The sequence below is a fragment of the Mobula hypostoma genome, chromosome 1, assembly GCF_963921235.1.
Source record: "Mobula hypostoma chromosome 1, sMobHyp1.1, whole genome shotgun sequence".
Lineage (NCBI taxonomy): Eukaryota > Metazoa > Chordata > Chondrichthyes > Myliobatiformes > Myliobatidae > Mobula > Mobula hypostoma.
The window spans coordinates 242,249,761-242,267,646 of record NC_086097.1 but is presented as its reverse complement, the minus strand read 5'-3'; the positions used below and the strand labels follow the sequence as shown (position 1 = coordinate 242,267,646).

General features: G+C 41.3%; 1 protein-coding gene across 1 annotated transcript in view; it reads right to left on the bottom strand.

Annotated features, from left to right (window-relative positions):
- LOC134343534 (proton-coupled zinc antiporter SLC30A2-like) overlaps positions 1-17,886 on the bottom strand; it is a 58,394-nt gene that overhangs the window by 23,878 nt on the left and 16,630 nt on the right. Inside the window, exons 3-5 of the mRNA XM_063042282.1 lie at positions 9,694-9,840; positions 7,151-7,304; positions 5,258-5,444 (exon numbers count right to left, since the gene is read on the bottom strand). Of these exons, the coding sequence (XP_062898352.1) occupies positions 5,258-5,444; positions 7,151-7,304; positions 9,694-9,840 (488 nt within the window). The remainder of the gene's footprint in view (positions 1-5,257; positions 5,445-7,150; positions 7,305-9,693; positions 9,841-17,886) is intronic.

The following is a 17,886-nucleotide window of genomic DNA, read 5'->3' as shown; positions in this document are numbered from 1 at the left end:
TGTGACACCATGAATGCTTCGCATCTAAAGGCAACTTGTTCAATTTTTCATTCTGCATATTATTTAGCTCAGAATGACAGACCATACTCTGATCACTTTGGCTTATTGGAACTTCAGAAAAAAGTGGTATTGACATTGGAATTGGACTGCATTCCTGCACTAGTGCAACAGAGATAAGGAATCACAAAGCCAGTAATATGAAAAAGAAAATTTGCCAGCATATCAAGCAGATAAGTGGCAAATTTTCTGTTCTCATTGATGAATCAACAAGCCTGAGCATTAAGACCACCCTAATAGTTTATCTGAAATGTAAAAGTGATAAGGAAGATGATCCCCATTTTATGTTTTTAGATCTAATTGAACTGCCTGATCAGAAAGCTGCAACTATTGCTAAGCATCTGTTGAACTGTCCCAATAACCATGGGTTTGATGACTCTTAGTTGAAACAGAACCTTGTAGCATTTGCTAGTGATGGGGCAAGCGTAATGCTTGGTGTCAAATCTGCTACAGACCTCAAGGAACATTACCCTGATGTGATAATTTGGCACTGTCTTAATCACAGATTAGAACTTGCAGTAGGTGATTCAGTGAGAGAAGTGCATGGAATAAACCATTTTCTATCATTTATGGACAAATTGTACTCTTTTTACAGTAGATCACCTCTAAATCAGAAGGAACTGTCTGAATGTGCCTCTCAACTAGAACAACAAATTTGCAAAATAGGCCGTGTTCTGGGCACCAGGTGGGGAGCTAGCTTGTTTCGAACAGTTTCAGCAGTGTGGCAAAATTATGAAGCACTGTGTTTTCATTTTGAAAAAGCAATGAAGGATGAAACAAGATCTGGGAGTGACAGAAAAACCTGTGAAGGTCTGCTGAAAAGACTCTCTTCAGAACAATTTCTATTGGACTTAGCTCTGATGTATGACCCATTGCATGAACTTGGTTTACTGTCAGCATGTTTACAGAAATGTACTACTTCGATTGTTTATGCAGACAAACTGATCCAACAGAGCATAAGATCACTTCATGGAGTGAAAGAGCAACCTGGTACAAAAACTCTAGAAGCTCAAGAGGCAGTTGAAAAGGGGAAGTTTGGAGAAATTACCTTAACAAGCAACAACAAAATTGTCTCCATTAATTATCTACAGTTTCTTACTAGTTTTATAAACAATTTGCAGCACTGTATGTTCACGACAACATCCTTGAAAGTTTCTCAAACTTCTAAACCTCAAAGTATATATAAATCCCTGCTAAATGAAATGTGTGTCCTTGATAAAGATAACTGGCCTGCTGAAATACCACCTAATTATGGAGAAGCTGCAATATCGTCTCTCTGTAAGAGGTTTAAGCTTTCTTCTTCCTCTGTAATAAATGCCTTCAGAGATTATATGGAGGATCGTGGACGCTGCATCCCCCAAGATTTACGCCCATTACTGAGCTGTTCACGAGTTATTCCTTTTAGCACTGCTGAGTGTGAGAGAGGATTCAGTCACAAGAACTTGATAATAACAACAACACCTTCAAGGATTCTCATAAATCATGTATCAACGCTTATGTTTGTTAAACTACACGTACCTCCTCTAGTTCAGTGGAATCCTGAGCTGTATGTCACATCATGGCTGCGGTACCACAGATCAGCAGATGACACCAGGACAAGAGTTGCTTCAGACCCTCAAACATATATTACACCTGACCCTTTGTGGAAATTATTGTGAAATTTCTCATTGGTGGCATTTGGTAAGTAGGTAATTACTTTTAAATTGGTAAAATACATTATTACTGTCTTTTTCTTCACTTGCTTGATAATTATAATTTATGATAATTAGTGAGTGCAACCATGGAATACTTTGTTATATTATTAAATTAAGTATTATATGTTTTATTGTACCAGTTATACACTGAAATGTAGTGATAGGCTATAATCTTGTTAATGTCTTAACTATCACTGTATTTCTGTGGAGTTCTGGAATTCATATATTTCTTTCATCTTGGTTTAGTGTTTGACATTATAAGAAGCCCTATTCACATATATATGTCACACGCGATTTGTGTACCTGCTTATTACATGAATGGGGCAAGGAAGTACATGAAATGAGCAGGTACACAAATTGGGTGTGACATATATATAGAGAGGATATAGGAAATGGCAAGCATTTTGTCAGCTCAGGCACCTAAAAAATTAACACCGCACCCCTGGTGTTTACACAATTTTTTCCTCTCTTCACACAATGTTTAATGGTGTTCTTTTTATTTAAAGCTTACAGCGTGGATTGATACCTGGAAGTATGATGTGGTAGCTATTAGTGAAACGTAGTTACAGGACGGGTGTGATTGGCAACTAAATATTCCTGGATTTAATTGCTTCAGGTGTTACAGAATCGGAGGGACAAGAGGGGGAGGTGTTGCATTGCTTGTCAGAGAAAATATTACAGCGGTGCTCTGGCAGGATAGATTGGAGGGCTCGTCTAGGAAGGCTATTTGGGTTGAATTGAGGAATGGGAAAGGTGTAGTAACTCTTATGGGGGTGTATTATAGACCACCAAATGGGGAGCGAGAATTGGAGGAGCTAATTTGTAAGGAGATAGCAGATATTTGTAATCAGCACAAGGTTGTGATTGTGGGAGATTTTAATTTTCCACACAAAGACTGGGAAGCCCATACTGTAAAAGAGCTGGATGGTTTGGTGTTTGTAAAATGTGTGCAGGATAGTTTATTGCAGCAATACATAGAGGTACCAGCTAGAGAAGGGACAGTGTTGGATCTCCTGTTAGGGAATGAGATAGGTCAGGTGACGGAGGTTTGTGTTGGGGAGCACTTTGGGTCCAGTGATCACAATGCTATTAGTTTCAATATAATTATGGAGAAGGATAGGTCTGGACCCAGGGTTGAGATTTTTGATTGGAAAAAGGCTAACTTTAAGGAGATGAGAAAGGATTTAGAAGGAGTGGACTGGGACAATTTGTTTTATGGGAAGAATGTAATAGAGAAATGGAGGCCATTTAAAGGTGAAATTTTGAGGGTACAGAATCTTCATGTTCCTGTTAGGTTGAAAGGAAAGATTAAAAGTTTGAGAGAGCCATGGTTTTCAAGGGATATTGGAAACTTGGTTTGAAAAAAGAGAGATATCTACAATAAATATAGGCAGCATGGAGTAAATGAGGTGCTCAAGGAATATAAAGAATGTAAAAAGAATCTTAATAAAGAAATTAGAAAAGCTAAAAGAGGATATGAGGCTGCTTTGGCAAGTAAGGTGAAAATAAATCCCAAGGGTTTCTACCGTTATATTAATAGCAAAAGGATAGTGAGGGATAAAATTTGTCCCTTAGAGAATCAGAGCGGACAGCTATGTGTGGAGCCAAAAGAGATGGGGGAGATTCTGAACAATTTCCTTTCTTTGGTATTCACGAAGGAGAAGGATATTGAATTGTGTAAGATAAGGGAAACAGGTAGGGAAGTTATGGAAACTATGATGATTAAAGAAGAGGAAGTGCTGGTGCTTTTAAGGAATATAATGTGGATACGTCTCCGGGTCCTGACAGGATATTCCCTAGGACCTTGAGGGAAGTTAATGTAGAAATAGCAGGGGCTCTGACAGAAATATTTCAAATGTCATTAGAAACAGGGATGGTGCCGGAGGATTGGCGTATTGCTCATGTTGTTCCATTGTTTAAAAAGGGTTCTAAGAGTAAACCTAGCAATTATCGGCCTGTGAGTTTGACGTCAGTGGTGGGTAAATTGATGGAAAGTATTCTTAGAGATGGTATATATAATTATCTGGACAGACAGGGTCTGATTAGGAACAGTCAACATGGATTTGTGCGTGGAAGGTCATGTTTGACAAATCTTATTGAATTTTTTGAAGAGGTTACTAGGAAAGTTGACGAGGGTAAAGCAGTGGATGCTGTCTATATGGACTTCAGTAAGGCCTTTGACAAGGTTCCACACGGAAGGTTAGTTAGGAAGGTTCAATCATTAGGTATTAATATTGAGGTAGTTAAATGGATTCAGCAGTGGCTGGATCGGAGACACCAGAGAGTGGTGGTGGATAACTGTTTGTCAGATTGGAGGCCGGTGACTAGTGGTGTGCCTCAGGGATCGGTACTGGGTCCAATGTTGTTTGTCACATATATTAATGATCTGGATGATGGGGTGGTAAATTGGATGAGTAAGTATTCAGATGATACTAAGATAGGTGGTGTTGTGGATAATGAAATAGGTTTTCAAAGCTTGCAGAGAGATTTAGGCCAGTTAGAAGAGTGGGCTGATAGATGGCAGATGGAGTTTAATGCTGATAAATGTGAGGTGCTGCAGTTTGGTAGGACTAATCAAAATAGGACATACATGGTAAATGGTAGGGCATTGAAGAATACAGTAGAACAGAGGGAGCTAGTTCCCTGAAGATGGAATCTCATGTGGATAGGGTGGTGAAGAAAGCTTTTGGTATGCTGGCCTTTATAAATCAGAGTATTGAGTATAGGTGTTGGGATGTAATGTTGAAATTGTACAAGGCATTGGTGAGGCCAAATTTGGAGTATTGTGTACAGTTTTGGTCAACGAATTACAGGAAAGATGTCAACAAAATAGAGAGAGTACAGAGAAGATTTACTAGAATGTTACTTGGGTTTCATCACCTAAGTTACAGAGAAAGGTTAAACAAGTTGGGTCTTTATTCTTTGGAACGTAGAAGGTTGAGGGGGGACTTGATAAAGGTATTTAAATTTATGAGGGGGATAGATAGAGTTGATGTGGATAGGCTTTTTCCATTGAGAGTGGGGGAGATTCAAACAAGAGGACACGAGTTGAGAGTTAAAGGGAAAAGTTTAGGGGTAACATGAGGGGGAACTTCTTTACTCAGAGAGTGGTAGCTGTGTGGAACGAGCTTCCAGCAGAAGTGGTTGAGGCAGGTTCGATGTTGTCGTTTAAAGTTAAATTGGACAGCTATATGGACAGGAAAGGAATGGAGGGTTATGGGCCGAGTGCGGGTCGGTGGGACTAGGTAAGTGTAAGAGTTCGGCACGGACTAGAAGGGCCGAGGTGGCCTGTTTCCGTGCTGTCATTGTTATATTGTTATATGGTTATAAATGACTTCTATTGGGTTTCTTTGTTTTCTGGCTGCCTATAATGAGGTAAATCTCAAGATTGTACAAAGTATATATGCTGTGATAATAAGTATATTTTGAACAAACAAATATAATTAAAAACAAATATATAAGCAATAAACAACAATATATAAGCAAATTATAACATGGGAACTAACCTTGAAGAAAATTATAAGAGCACTGATTAACACACTAACGCTTTGCAAGAAGTCTCCCACAACATGGATGAAGGCCGTGCGTATGCTGGCATTTGGCTGATGGCTGTGGTTAACTTCCTTTGAGTGTTGAGGGTAGGGCGCACCATGGCTGTGACCATGGCCACTCTGATACAGTGTCAAACCCATTCTGCATAAAGATAAGTTACATTCAGAAAACATCATCCTGGAGAAGGCCACATGGTTGCTGTCCAAAAAGTTCACACTTCTCTCCATTTCCTGATTCCTTTCGTACCCAAAGCTCTATCGGTTTCAATCTAGAGCACACCCTGTGACAGAATATACAGAACCTTGCCAAGCAAAATATTCGAAAATTTTCTAAAAAAAGTACGTGAAGGAATTTCATCTCCAAGTCAATCCTGGGAGGACAATCCCATTACCTGCAACTGTCACCCCTCATTCTAAAACCTTTAACACAAGGGATTCTGCAGATGCCAGAAATCCAGAGTAACAAACACAAAAGTGCTGGAGGAACTCAGCAGGTCAGGCAGCATCTATGGAGGGGAATAAGCAGTCTACACTTCGGACTGAAACTCTTCATGAGACTGGAAAGGAAGGGATGCAGAAGTGAAAATTTTTTTAAAAAATCACAGGATAAAATGTTACTATCTCTTGTGCCAATGGGTTGTGAGCACTTGCACGAGACTGCCTTGGTGTTGGGAGTGGCACAGGGTCAACACGCAGGGGTTTTCAAGTGGGCACCCTCCTACCTCGATGTTTCATCGATTAGGCCATGACATCTCCTGAGGGCTCAACGATAACTTCTGGCACCCCAGAGTTACCCCCCGCACCCATTGTGCCTTCGCACTCTCTTGATGCTATCTTGGAGCCCGGGAGAAGTCCTTTCACTTGATCCAAAGCCATTGACTGCTTCTTTCCACCACCTCTGACGTGGCTCTGCTGGTTTGACATAGATTCTGACCATAGATCCCCAGCTCCTTCACCAATTTGATGGTGGATGTGGTTATAAATCCCCTACAACCCACCCCCACAGGACAAACTTTGGTTTTCCAGCCCCGTCGCTGAGCTTCAGCTGCGAGATCTACATAGTATAGCCTCTTGAAGAGGATTAAACGGTCGACATTTCAAGCCAAGATAATTCATCGGGACTTGAAAGGAAAGGGGAAGAAGCCAGAATAAGAAGGTGGGGTTAAGGGAAGGACTACAGGTGGCAGGTGATAGGTAAGACCAGGTGAGGGGGAAGGTGGGTGGGTGGAGGAGGGGGGAATGAAGTGAGAAACTGAGAGAAGATAGGTGGAAGAATTACTTTGTCTGTGGGATAAAGTATATCAGCAGTGAAGCACCCTCACCAGCCTCCCACCCCTCCAAGATACTGAGAAGTGATAGGTGGAAAAGGCAAGGGGCTGAAGAAGAAGGAATCTGATAGGAGACAACAGTGGACCATGGAAGAAAGGGAATGAGGAGGGAAACCAGGGGGAGGTGATGGACAGATGAGGAGAAGAGTAGGGGTGAGAGGGGAACCAGGATGGGGAAAGCTCTCACCTTTCACCTCTCAGCTTCTCACCACCCCCCCCCACCTATGCACTTTCCCCTTCACCTGGATTCACCTATTACTTGCTAGCTTGTCCTCCTCCCCCCACCTCCTTATTCTAGATTCTACCCCCTTTCCCCCCTTCCTTTCCAGTCCTGATGAAAGGACCTGAAACGTCAACTTTTTATTCTCCTCCGCAGATGCTGCCTGACCTGCTGAGTTCTTCCAGCATTTTGTGTGTAACTTTGAACACCATTTTTAAGGCAAGAATACAACTAAGTCTGATTTATTTAAAAGGTGGCATGTGGAAAGAAATAACAAGCGAATTTCAAAAATTAACTTACATTATGTTTACTACCACGGCAATGGAAGATGTTGTAACCATAACCAATCCATCAATTTCAAAATCAGAATGGATCAATCGTTGAGCGGCGAGGTAGACCAGGACTCCTGTTACAATCCAAATTATGATCACCGAAAACAATGCTCCAAGTATTTCTGGTAAAAGCAAATTAAGTGGGAATTTATTTTTAGAGTCATAGAAAAGTACAGCACAGAAAAAGGCCCTTTGGCCCATCTAGTCCGTGCGGAACCATTTAAACTGCCTACTCCCATTGATCTGCACTGGGACCATAGCCCTCCATACCCCTATCTTCCATGTACCTATCCAAACTTCTCTTAAAAGTTGAAATTGAGCTCGCATGCACCACACGTGCTGGCAATTCATTCCACAGTCGCACAGCTCTCTGAGTGAAGAAGTTTCCCCTCATGTTCTCCTTGAACTTTTCACCTTTCACCCATGACTTCTGGTTGTAGCCCCACCCAACTTCAGTGGAAAAAGCCTGCTTGTGCTTACCCTATTTACACTCATCATAATTTTGAACTAGAGAAGCTTCAGGTACATTGAAACAACAGGAAATCTATTGGTTTGATAGCAAGTAATGGACATTGGACCCATGAACACTACCTCATTACTTTTTTTTCTCTTTTTCCACTACTTATTTAGTTTAACATTTTCATATAAATATTGTTGTGTGGGCAGATGGCCAAGTGGTTAAGGTATTGGACTAGCTACCTGAGGGTCGTGAGTTCGAGTCCCAGCCGAGGCAATGTGTTGTGTCCTTGAGCAAGGCACTTAATCGCACATTGCTCTGTGCCGACACTGGTGCCAAGCTGTATGGGTCTTCCCTTGGACAACATTGGTGTCGTGGAGAGGGGAGACTTGCAGCACGGGCAACTGCTGGTCTTCCATGCAACCTTGCCCAGGCCTGCGCCCTGGAGAGTGAAGACTTTCCAGGCGCAGATCCACGGTCTCGCAAGACTAACGGATGCCTAACATAAATATTGTAATTTACAATTTTATTATCATGCATTGCAATGTATTGCCACTACATAACAACAAATTCTATGACGTATGCCAGTGATATTAAACCTGATTCTGATTCTGAAGAGATTTTTTTTCACTGTAGAACATGTCCAACTACACAGTCCTTCCTCTTATTATACAATGAACAGCAGAAACCTAAAAAAGAGAGAGAAAAATCTAAATATTAAAGGATAAAAAATTGACCAAACGCCTCACTTCATGGCAAACCAGAGACAAATGATCTTTGCAAATTCCTGGATATACAGTACAGTGCAAAATACTTGGGGACATATAGCTGAGGTGCTTAAGACGTTCGCACAGTACTGTATTTGTCAACATGCAGTGGAAGCGAGTTTGTAGGTGTGGAGGGAGGAAAGGTGAGGGTGGAGTGCCATGGGAGGAGTGTTGGACAGGAGGCACAGGAGGATTGGAAGCGAGTTTGTAGGTGTGGAGGGAGAAAAGGTGAGGGTGGAGTGCCATGGGAGGGGTGTGGGACAGGTGGCACAGGAGGAGTGCCAGGAGCAGTGGTTGACATGCGTGCAGACACACCCAGCCCTGAGACACCAGGCACAATTATTTGATTGCAAACAATTGGTTTATTGATCATTACAGAATGTCTCTCTGGTGCTTCCTGCTCCCTCCCCTCTCCCTTCCCCTTTTCCCAACCGTGAATCCCCTCTCCCTGCCCCCTTCCCACTCTCAGTCCAAGAGACCCATATCAGAATCAGGTTTATCATCACTCACATATATCATGACTTTTTTTTGTGGCAGCAGTACAGTGCAACACATAAAGTTACTACAGTACTATGCAAAAGTCTTTGGCACCCTAGTTATACACATGTGCTCAAGACTTTTGCACAGTACTGTATATCACATGCTTTTATGAAGTAAAAATAAGGAAAGTCAGGCTGTATAATTTGTGGTTAAGCTAATACTATTTGTCACACTAAAAAATAAATAATCTGGATATACTTTTGCTTCACAGTTTTAGCTCATGTGGCCACAATAAGACCATAAGTCGTAGGAGCATAATCAGGCCATTCAGCCCATTGAGACTTCTACTCGCCATTGCATCAACAACATTCTTCCTGCCTTCTCCCCATAACCTTTAACATCCTTAAATCAACATATCAGGGTGGCATGGCAGCGCAGTGGTTAGCAGAACCCTTTACAGTGCAGGTGACCTGGGTTCAATTCCCACCGCTGCCCTACAAGAAGTTTGTACATTCTCCCTGTGAGTTTTGACTGTGTGCTCTGGTTTTCCCCCACAGTCCAAAGATGTACCGGTTGGTAGGTTAATTGGTCATTGTAAATTGTCCAGCGATTAGGCTAGGGTTAAATCGGGTGGAATGGCTCACAGGATCGGATGGGCCTATTCCTCACTATATGTCAATAAATAAAAATCATTCCATTTCATTTATTTTTGGAAAATTTCAAAAAAGAAGTGATCTTTGTTTTTTAGTTTTGCTAATGCTTCACTTGAAGCACAGTGAAAGCTGCATTTTCTTCTGAAACTCCTACCTGCTCTGTACCATCCAAAATTTAATCTCTTGGTGGCCGGTCTTGAGGATAACCATAATGAGCACAGGTTAATCAGAAAACTCGTGATGTCTGCTAGAAGATGTGCTGCATCACTCATGACAGCCAAGCTCCCTGCCAGATATCCACCTTCGAGAGCAAAAGGAAGGGAAAGGTTTGTCAGACAATGCCATGTCCCACGTGGACTCAACAAAAATCATCACCATCAGGTAAATACCAGACTTAACTTACTTGTAGCTTCCAGTGGTGTTCCGCAGGGATCTGTTCTGGGACCCCTGCTCTTTGTAATTTTTATAAATGAGTTGAATGAGGAAGTGGAAGCGTGGATTTGTAAGTTTGCAGATGACACAAAGGTCGGTGGGGTTGTGGACAGTGTAGAAGGTCATCATAGGTTACAACGGGACACTGATTGGATGTAGAACTGGGCTATGAAGAGGCAGGTGGAGTTCAATCCGGAGAAGTGTGAAGTGATTCAGTCTGGAAGGGGAACTTGAAGGCAGAATGCAGGATTAATGGCAAGGATCTGTGCAGTGTGGAGAAGCGGAGGGTTCTCGGGGTTCAAATCTGTAGATCTCTCGAAGCTGTTGTACAAGTTGATAGGGTGGTTAAGAAGGTGTATGGCGTGTTGGTCTTCATTAGCTGAAGGAATGAGTTCAAGATACTCAAGGTAGTGTTGTAGGTCTATAAAACCCTGGTTAGAACACACTTGGAATATTGTGTTGAATTCTGACTGCCTCACTATAGGAACGATGTGCAAGATTTAGAGAGGGTGCAGAGGAGACTTACAAAGATGCCACCTAGATTAGAGAGCATGTCTCATGAGGGTAGGTTGAGCAAGCTAGGGCTTTTCTCTTTGGAGTGAAGGAGGACGAGATGTGACCTGAGAGAATTGTACAAGATGATAAGAGGCAGAGATCGAGTTGACAGTCAGAGACTTTTTCCCAGGGCGGAAATGGCTAATATGCAGGGGGATAATGTTAAGGTGATCAGAGGAAAGTATAGAGGGAATGTCAGAGGAGTGGATTTAGAAAGTGGTGAATGCATGGAAAGTCCTGCTATGGAAACAGCAGTGAAGAATCCTTCTGTAGAGACAGAGATGGAGGACCTTCATGCCTGTGGCATTTAGGCAGAAGGTAAGTAGGGTAGTTTAAAAGCACCGTGCTAGAGTTTTCTCTGTTCTATGTTCTATATATTACTTTGTTATTCCTTTCTGCTCCTTGTGGCGCATCGGGCAGATACCTTGCGATTTCTTTAGCATTTTGTCTTTTTTTAAAACAGGGCTGAGTTGCTGACTCGACTCTCAATCCAGCATGGATGGAAAGCGTGCAAGGAGCTGGCTGGATTCGAACTCAGGACCATTCACCCTGAAGTCCAGTGCTGATGCTACTACAGCAGATATAGTACATTATTTTATTCATCGTTTACAACACTTACATTTTTAACAGCTGAAGTGAAGAGACGCGTTCAAGATAGTTTCACAGGAGCATTTGTAAATGAAACTTAAACAAAATTTCATATGGTGATCTCCAATAGGTTAGTCAAAGTGATACATTTTACAGAATAGCTTAGGGGAGGGAAGGCAAAACACAGCTACCAGATCTGAAGCAATTCAAGCAGTTGATGTACACCAGGTGGAAAAGAACATCATGTGAGAGAGGATAGACTACAGCAACAGGAAGAGACATGGCCATACCGCATCAGGAGCATCACTGAGTCATAAAGCACTCCAGCACAAAGACAGGCTCTTTGGCCCATCTAATCTGTGCTTACCTGATTTTTCTACCTGGTCCCATCTACCTGCACCTGGACCATAGCCCTCCAAACTCCTTCCATCCATGTACTTACATAACTACACAAAAGGTTTAGGCACATATATATAGCTAGGGTACCTAAGTCTTTTGTATTAGCCAACATGGAGCAGAGAGCGAGTTTGTAAATCTGGAGGGAGCAAAGGATGTTGGGAATGGCGAGGGTAGAGCACCACAGGAGGGATGTGGAATGGTTGGCAGAGAAAGAGTTCCAGGGGGCGGGGCAGGAGGTGGTGTGGGTGCAGACACACCCAGCCCTGAGACACCAGGCAAGGTCATTTGATTCCAAACAACTGGTTTATTGATCATTACAGGATGTCTGTCTGGTGCTTCCCACTCCCTCCCCTCTCCATTCCCCTTTTCCCAACCATGATTCCCCTCTTCCTGCCCCCTTCCCACTCTTAGTCCACAACAGAGACCCGTTTCAGAATCATCACTCACATATGCCATGAAGTTTTGCTTTTTTGTGGCAGCAGTGCAGTGCAATATATAACATTACTACAGTATTATACAAAAGTCTTGGGCACCCTAGCTATATACATATATGTGCCTAAGACTTGGGCAGTACTGTATATAAATTTCTTTGAATGTTACAATTGCACCAACATCTACCATCTCCACTGGCAGCTCATTCCACGCTGTCACCACCCTCTGAGTAAAGAGGTTCTCTCTTAGATTCCCCTTAAATATTTCACCTTTCACACATAAACTATGACCTCTAGTTCTAATCTCACCCAAACTGAGGTGAAAATGTCACCCAATCGATATCTCTCATAATTTTCTATACCTCCATAAGATATGACCATATTGGGTTCACCTGAGACTGTTGATACTTGATCTAACTCACCATGACAAATCTCCATCTTTCCACTGTCTGGAATTCTAATACCATTTACCTGACACCTAAACGCAAGAGATACTACAGATGCTAGAAACACAGAGCAACGTGCACAAGATGCTGGAGAAACCCAGCAGGTCAGAAATGAATAAATAGCATCTATAGAAATAAATAAACTGTCGATGTTTCGGGCAGAGACCTTTCACCAGGGTCTCGACCCAAAACATCAACTGTTTGTTAATTTCCATAGACACTGCTTCACCTGCTGAGTTCCTCCAGCATGTTGTGGGTGTACCTGAGTGAACGGGCCTTTCTACGACTGAACACTGGAAAGACTGAAGTCATGTTCCTCAAATACTGCTTAAAACCCTCTAGAAATCTAAACTCCTGGAATCATTTTGGTGAATTTCTTCCACATCCTTGCCTAATCTGTTACCTGTTTGCTTGAGCTCGGTACCCAATATTCCCAGCGTGATCAAGCTGGTGTTTTATGGAGGGTTATTATGATTTACCTACTCTTGTACTATGTCTCTTTCTATAAATCACTAGCTCCCATGTGCAGCTTAATCACTTTCTCAACCCACCCTGGCTCTTTCAACACATACCACACATCTGTCTGTATCCCATTTAGAAGGGTTCCCTTGGTTTACATTACAAAACATACAAAATGCTTTAAGCATAATTTTTTACCTTTAATTGATCAGGTTAAACAATTGTTTATTAAATGGTCCCCATTGTTTCTATCAACGCTTGGTCGAATTAATGCTATTAAGATGATTGTCCTACCTAAATTTTTATATTTGTTTCAAGCATTACCAATTTTCTTTTCTAAATCCTTTGTTGATACTTTAGATTCTTAAATTTCTTCATATATATGGCAAAATAAAAACCCTAGATTAAGTAAAAAATACTTACAGAAGTTTAAAAAGGATGGTGGTTTAGCATTGCCGAATTTTAGATTTTACTATTGGACAATTAATATTTGATATTTAATATTTTGAATACAAGATTTGGATATAACTTTAACCCCACAATGGGTAAACCTGGAATGTAAATCCGTGCAAGGGTTTTCTCTGACCTCCATTTTAGGGACTTCTCTTCCATTTGTTCTTTCTAAATTAAATAAACAAATTATTAATCCAATAATTAAACATACAGTACGAATATGGTTTTAATTTCATAAATTTTTTGGTTTGAACCAATTTATTTTATCAAGCCCTATTATATCTAACTTTTTCTTTCAACCATCTGTTATTCGGTATGGAAAATGAAGGGTATATTAAGCTTTCGTGATTTATTTTTGGATAGCTGCTTTATGTCTTTTGAACAGTTATCTAATAAATATAATTTGCCTAAATCTCGTTTTTTTCAGATATTTACAAATTAGAAATTTTTTAAATACTAAGCTACCTACATTTCCAACTTCATATCCATTTGATATCATGGAAAAAAATGTTAGGATTAAATCCTTATCAGAAGGGTTTAATAGCAATTATTTATGATTTGATTATGAAAATAAATTCAGGTATATCTGATAAAATTAAGACTGAATGGGAAAGGGAACTTCAACTTCATTTATCCAGAAAAATGGGAAAAAAATTTCAATTAGTTAACCTGTTCTCTTTATGTGCTAAACATACATTGATACAATTTAATGTGGTACATAGGGCTCGTATGTCTAAAGATAAATTAGCTCGTTTCTATTCTCATATAAGCCCTATTTGCAAAAGATGTCATTCTGAAGTTGTTTCCTTGACTCATATGTTCTGATCTTGCCCTTTTTTGGATAAATATTGGAAAGATATATTCGATATTATTTCTACAGTTTTGTGTATTGATTTACAACCTCACCCTATTACTGCAATTTTTGGATTACCGATGATGGAAGATAGTTACCTATCCCCTTCAGCCTGCCGGATGATTGCATTCCTTACATTAATGGCTAGAAGATCTATCTTACTGAATTGGAAAGAGGTCAATCCGTCTACTACATTTCAATGGTTTTCTCAAACGATACCTTGCATAAATTTAGAGAAAATCAGAAGTGGCGTCTCTGATCCTCCGGTTAAATTTGAAGAAATTTGGAGACCATTTATTCAACATTTTCATATGATGTAGTTTGACCTTTGTCGAATCCTTTTTTTAACTAAAAATATACGGATAGAGGAGTGGAGTTAATGACATCAATGATTGTATCCAATGTAATAGGTTAGCCCAACTTTGTTTTAGTTTTGTTTAGTTTAGTTTTGCTTAGCTCAATTTAGTGTGTTTTTTTTTCTTTTCTAGTTTGGTGTTTTTTTTAGGTTTTTTTGCCATTTATCTTTTACCATGTTCAATTATAGTTAGAGTTGGGGTGAGCTAATATACTTGTATTATCAGCATTTTTATATTTGCAAGTGTTAGCTATTAATAATGTAATCCCATTCTCTGTTTATCAATATTATTGTTATGTTTATAATTTTGAAAATTAATAAAAAGACTTGAAAAGAAAGAAAGAAAATGCTGGAGGAACTCAGCAGCTCAGGCAGCATCTATGGAAACGAATAAACAGTTCCAATGTTTCAGGCTGAGACACTTCCTCAGGACTGGAAAGGAAGGGGGAAGATGCCAGAAAAAAAGGTGGGGGGAGGGGAAGGGGGAGCAGCTGGAAGGAACTGGGTGATGCCGGGTGCATAGAAAAGATAAAGGGCTGGAGAAGAAGGACTCTGATAGGAGAGGAGAGTGGACCATGAGAGAAAGAGAAGGAGGAGGGGATCCAGGGAGGAGATGATAGGCAGGTGAGAAAAGGTCAGAGGCCAGAGTGGGGAATAGAAGAAGAGGGGAGGGGGAGGGAATCTTTTTTTACCAGAATAAAAAATCAATATCCATTCCATCAGATGAAGGCTACCTAGACACAATGTAATTAAGACCATAAGCTATAAGAGCAGAATTAACCCATTTGGCCCATCGAATCTGCTGCACCATTCCATCATGGCTAATCCATTTTTCCTCCCAGCTCCAATCTCTGATTTTCCGCCCCCCCCCCGTATCTCTTTATGCCCCAACCAATCAAGACTCTATCAACCTCTGCCTTACATATACATAAAGACTTGGCCTCCACAGCTGCCTGTGGCAACGAATTTCCCTGTTTCACTACTTTCTGGCTAAAGAAGTTCCTCCCCATCGCCGTTCCAACAGGATGCCCCTCTTTTCTGAGGCTATGTCCTTGGTCTTTGACTCTCCCACCATAGGAAACATCCTCTCCACATCCAGTCTATCAAGGGCTTTCACCATTCAATAGGTTTCAAAAAGAACACCACTCATTCTTCTAAATTCCAGTGAATACAGGCCCAGAGCCATCAAATGCTCTTCATATGACAAGCCATTCAATCCTGGAATCATTTTAATGAACCTCCTTTGATCCCTCTCCAGTTTCAGCACATCCTTTCTAAGATAGGGGACCCAAAACTACTCACAGTATTCCAAGTGAGACCTCACCAATGTTTTATGAAGTCTCAGCATTACATCCTTTCTTTCATATTCAAGTCCTCTTGAATGAATGCTAACATTGCATTTGCCTTCCTCACCACAGACTCAACCTGCAAATTAACCTTGAGGGACTCCTACATAAGCGCTCCCAAATGCCTTTGTGCCTCAGATTTCTATATTTCCCCCCATTTAGAAAATAGTCGACCCTTTCAGTTCTTCTACCAAAGTGCAAGATCATATACTTCTGACACCGCATTCCATCTGCCACTTCTTTGCCCATTCTCCCAATCTGTCTAAGTCCTACTGTAGCCTCTCTATTTCCTCAAAACTACCTGCCCCTCCACTCATCTTCTTATCATCTGCAAACTTTGCAACAAAGCCATCAATCATCCAGATCATCAATCTGTAAAAAGAATTGATCCGAACACAGACCCCTGTGGAACACCACTCGTCACCGGCAGCTGACCAAAAAAGGCTCCCTTTATTCCCCTCCTTTACCTCCTGCCTGTCAGCCATTCCCCTATCCATGCTATCATCCTTCCTGTAATACCATGGGCTTGTAGTTTGTTAAGTGACCTCACGTGTAGCACCTTGTCAAAAGCCTTCTGAAATTCCAAGTACACAACATCAGCTGAATCTCCTTTGTCTACCCTATTTGTTAATTCTTCTAAGAACTCTAACAGACTTGTCAGGCAAGATTTTCCCTTGGGGAAACCATGCTGACTTTGGGCTTTTTATCATGTGCATCCAAGTACCCTGAGACCTCATCCTTAATTGACTCCAATATCTTCCCAACCACTGAATTCAGACTAACTGAGCTACAGTTTCCTTTCTTCTGCCTCTGTCCCTTCTTGAAGAGTGGAGTGACATTTGCAGTTTTCCAGTCTTCCGGAACCATTCCAGAATCTAGTGATTCTTGAAAGATCATTACTAATGCCTCCATTATCTCTTCAGCCACCTCTTTCAGAACCCTGGGGTGCATTCCATCTGGTCCAGTTTACTTATCTACCTTCAGACCACCTTTTCCCTAGTAAAGGTAACTTCACATACTTTATGTCCCCTGACACCTGGAACTTCCACCATACAGTTGGTGTCTCCCACAGTGAAGGCTGATGCAAAATACTTGTTCAGTTCGTCCACCATTTCCTTGTTCCCCCATTACTACTTCTCCAGCATTGTTTCCCAGTGGTCCGATATCCACTCTTGCCTCTCTGTTATACTTTATGTATCTGAAGAAAGTTTTGGTATCCTCTTTAGTATTATTGGCTAGCTTATTTTCATATTCCATCCTTACCTTAATGACATTTTTTTTAGTTGCCTCCTGTCATTTTTTAAAAGCTTCGAGACCCTCTAACTTCCCATTAATATTTGTTCTATTTATGCTCATTCTTTGGCTTTTATGTTGACATTGACTTCTCTTGTTATCCATGGTTATGTTATCCTGCCTTTAGAATATGTCTTCCTCTTTTGGATGTATATATCCAGTGCCTTCCGAATTGCTTCCAGAAATTCCAGCCATTGCTGTTCTGCTGTCATCCCTGCCAGTGTTCTTTTAGGTGTTCATAAGGTGTTGCTCCTCCACGTTGAGGGTGGCCTCACAAAGGGAGGTCATGGACATGTCGGAATGGGAATGGGAATAAAAATCTTTGGCCACTGCCACTGGCAAGTTCCGCTTTTGGCTGATGGAGCTGAGGTGCTCTACGAAGCAGTCCCCAAATTTATGTCAGATCTCACCAACGTAGTGAAGACCACATGCGGAGCACAATAGACGATCCCAGTAGATTCACAGGCAAAGTGCTGTCTCACCTGGGAGGACTGTTTGGGGCCCTGAGTGGAGGTGAGGGAGGAGGTGAATGGGCAAGTGTAGCAATTAGGCTGCTTGTAGGGATAAGTGCCCAGAGGGAGACTAATGGGGAGGGACAAACAGACAAAAGAATCATGGAGGGACCAATCATTGCCGAAAGCAGAGATGGGGAGTAAGTAAAGATATATTTGGTGGTAGGATCCCTTTGAAGATGACGGGAGTTGCGGAGAATGACGTGTTGTTTGTGGAAGTTCATG